The 1,858-nt window shown below is 36.5% G+C and overlaps 1 protein-coding gene across 1 annotated transcript in view; it reads left to right on the top strand.

Annotated features, from left to right (window-relative positions):
* Window positions 1-1,255, top strand: part of LOC107036942 — a 2,335-nt gene extending 1,080 nt beyond the window's left edge. The window contains exons 3-4 of the mRNA XM_015255210.2: window positions 490-648; window positions 721-1,255. Of these exons, the coding sequence (XP_015110696.1) occupies window positions 490-648; window positions 721-864 (303 nt within the window). The 3' untranslated portion in view covers window positions 865-1,255. The remainder of the gene's footprint in view (window positions 1-489; window positions 649-720) is intronic.
* Window positions 1,256-1,858: the final 603 nt, after the last annotated feature.

The raw sequence follows: 1,858 nt of genomic DNA, 5'->3' as shown, positions 1-1,858 counted from the left end.
CATTATTAAACGGTCATTTATTTAGAAAGAATATCACAATGCAGGCAAGTTGTCCTTGTAGTTCAAACTATATGAATCTAGATCATGTATTATGGGAATGTAACTTATATAGTTCAGGTAGACAGGAAATGGCTTTAGAGTTAACGGGGAAATTTCAAGTAGGACCTGTGGATAATATGCAGAAGATATTTGTCGAAAACAAGCTAGAAATCATGAAAATAGTTGATAAATTTCTGGTTAAAAATAATATTAAACTACGAGGGGGCTTCGCCCCCTGCTCGCTCCGCTCGCTAACCCGGGGGGGGCTTCGCCCCCCCCCCCGGCCGTGTGACCGCAGCGGTGTTTCTTCATCTTTATGCCCCCCCCCCCTCATATAGACATCCCTTATAAATACAGCCCCTGAACTTAAGCGTCCCCTGAATTTTTCGCCTTATTTTTTTATTTATATAAACAGATATTAATGTAAACACAATATTTTCCGTCACTCAGGGCCATCTAGAGCTGATTGGTGCGTCGATGGGGGAGTACGTGATGCCAACGGGATTTGTTTTCGACATGGATATCTGCGATTTGATAGACGAACCCGTGCTGATCGGCCCCTTCCTCAAGAGTATCGGTTTCACACCTGAGGACTGTCCGCCGCCGACTGTAAACACGACTTCACGCGTCTTTTATCGTTGAACAGTGATTATCTGAATAAAAGTGTGTGATTTTTTTCAGGGGGTTTACACCACCACGGAATATCGACCGCCCATGGAGGAGCTTCCGCCAGAGTTGCGCCCTAACAAGTACAAAGTCATTTTCGATATGACTGATGACGACACAATAATGTTAAGGGTGGTTTTCTACGTTGAAGTTCAGTAAACGCTGGGTGAGGCAGTGAACTGAGATGAGGGACGGCTATCGTGGGGCAACCGCACGGAATTTATTTTGAATAATGTCAAGTTTTATTTGTAATCATTTCAGGAAATTCAATAGAACTAATTGATGCACCAAATGGAGGAGAATTAATTAGAGTATCAATTAAATGGAACGAGGAATGCAATAAATGATATTAATAAGAAAGTATGAATGCAGTAAAGTTTAAATTCAACAATTTTGTTAATTAGTTTCAATCAAATTTGTTCATTAAGTTTCGTAAGAAAAATTTGGGACAAATCATGGAGATTCAGCGTCATTACAATTACATTTTGCACTGAATTATTAATTTTTTAAACGGCTGTTGTTGATGAATAAATAATTGAAATTATTTAAACTCTCGGAAATTTTATTTTTTGAGGCATGAAATGGATTTTTGGTAAAATTAAGAATATGAATAAATTTGTTACGATTCAGAACAAATGATTTTTTATGTTTAAAGTTGATTCTTTATAAATTATTTCTCAAAAATGCTCGTAATTTTAAAAAATTGCAATTTTTCAATTATTTCATAAATTTTCCTCAAAAGTAAACTTTCTATTTTTTTTAGATTTGTAAATTTTTTTCTAACGGTTCAATATCGAGATTTAAATTCAGACCTGCAAAGTTTAAACAATAAAATCATTGTGAAAATGTCTGGAAACTTACGGTGAAATTGTGCTCAAATAAAAGCTCTGATATTCGATTATAAAACTATAAAATCATTTGAGTGGAGAAAAAGTATCCAATGCCCTTGGATATCCTTAATTGCAAGTGAATATCGTTTAGATAATCAAGTAAAAACGAAAAAAAAGAAAAACAACACAATTGTCCTCGAGGTGTGACTTGTGTACCAACGCGTGTCCACTCACAAAAAAACCCAGAATGAAGAGAAAGAAAAGACGCGAAAAAAATAGTGGAGGAGGGGGCGAGAGAAAAGGAGCGTCCCTTGGGACTGGGG

This window comes from Diachasma alloeum, unplaced genomic scaffold (assembly GCF_001412515.2).
Source record: "Diachasma alloeum isolate Michigan unplaced genomic scaffold, Dall2.0 Dall_scaffold_00212, whole genome shotgun sequence".
NCBI classification, from domain to species: domain Eukaryota; kingdom Metazoa; phylum Arthropoda; class Insecta; order Hymenoptera; family Braconidae; genus Diachasma; species Diachasma alloeum.
The sequence above is the reverse complement of the archived record's forward strand: the minus strand, read 5'-3'. Positions and strand labels throughout refer to the sequence as shown.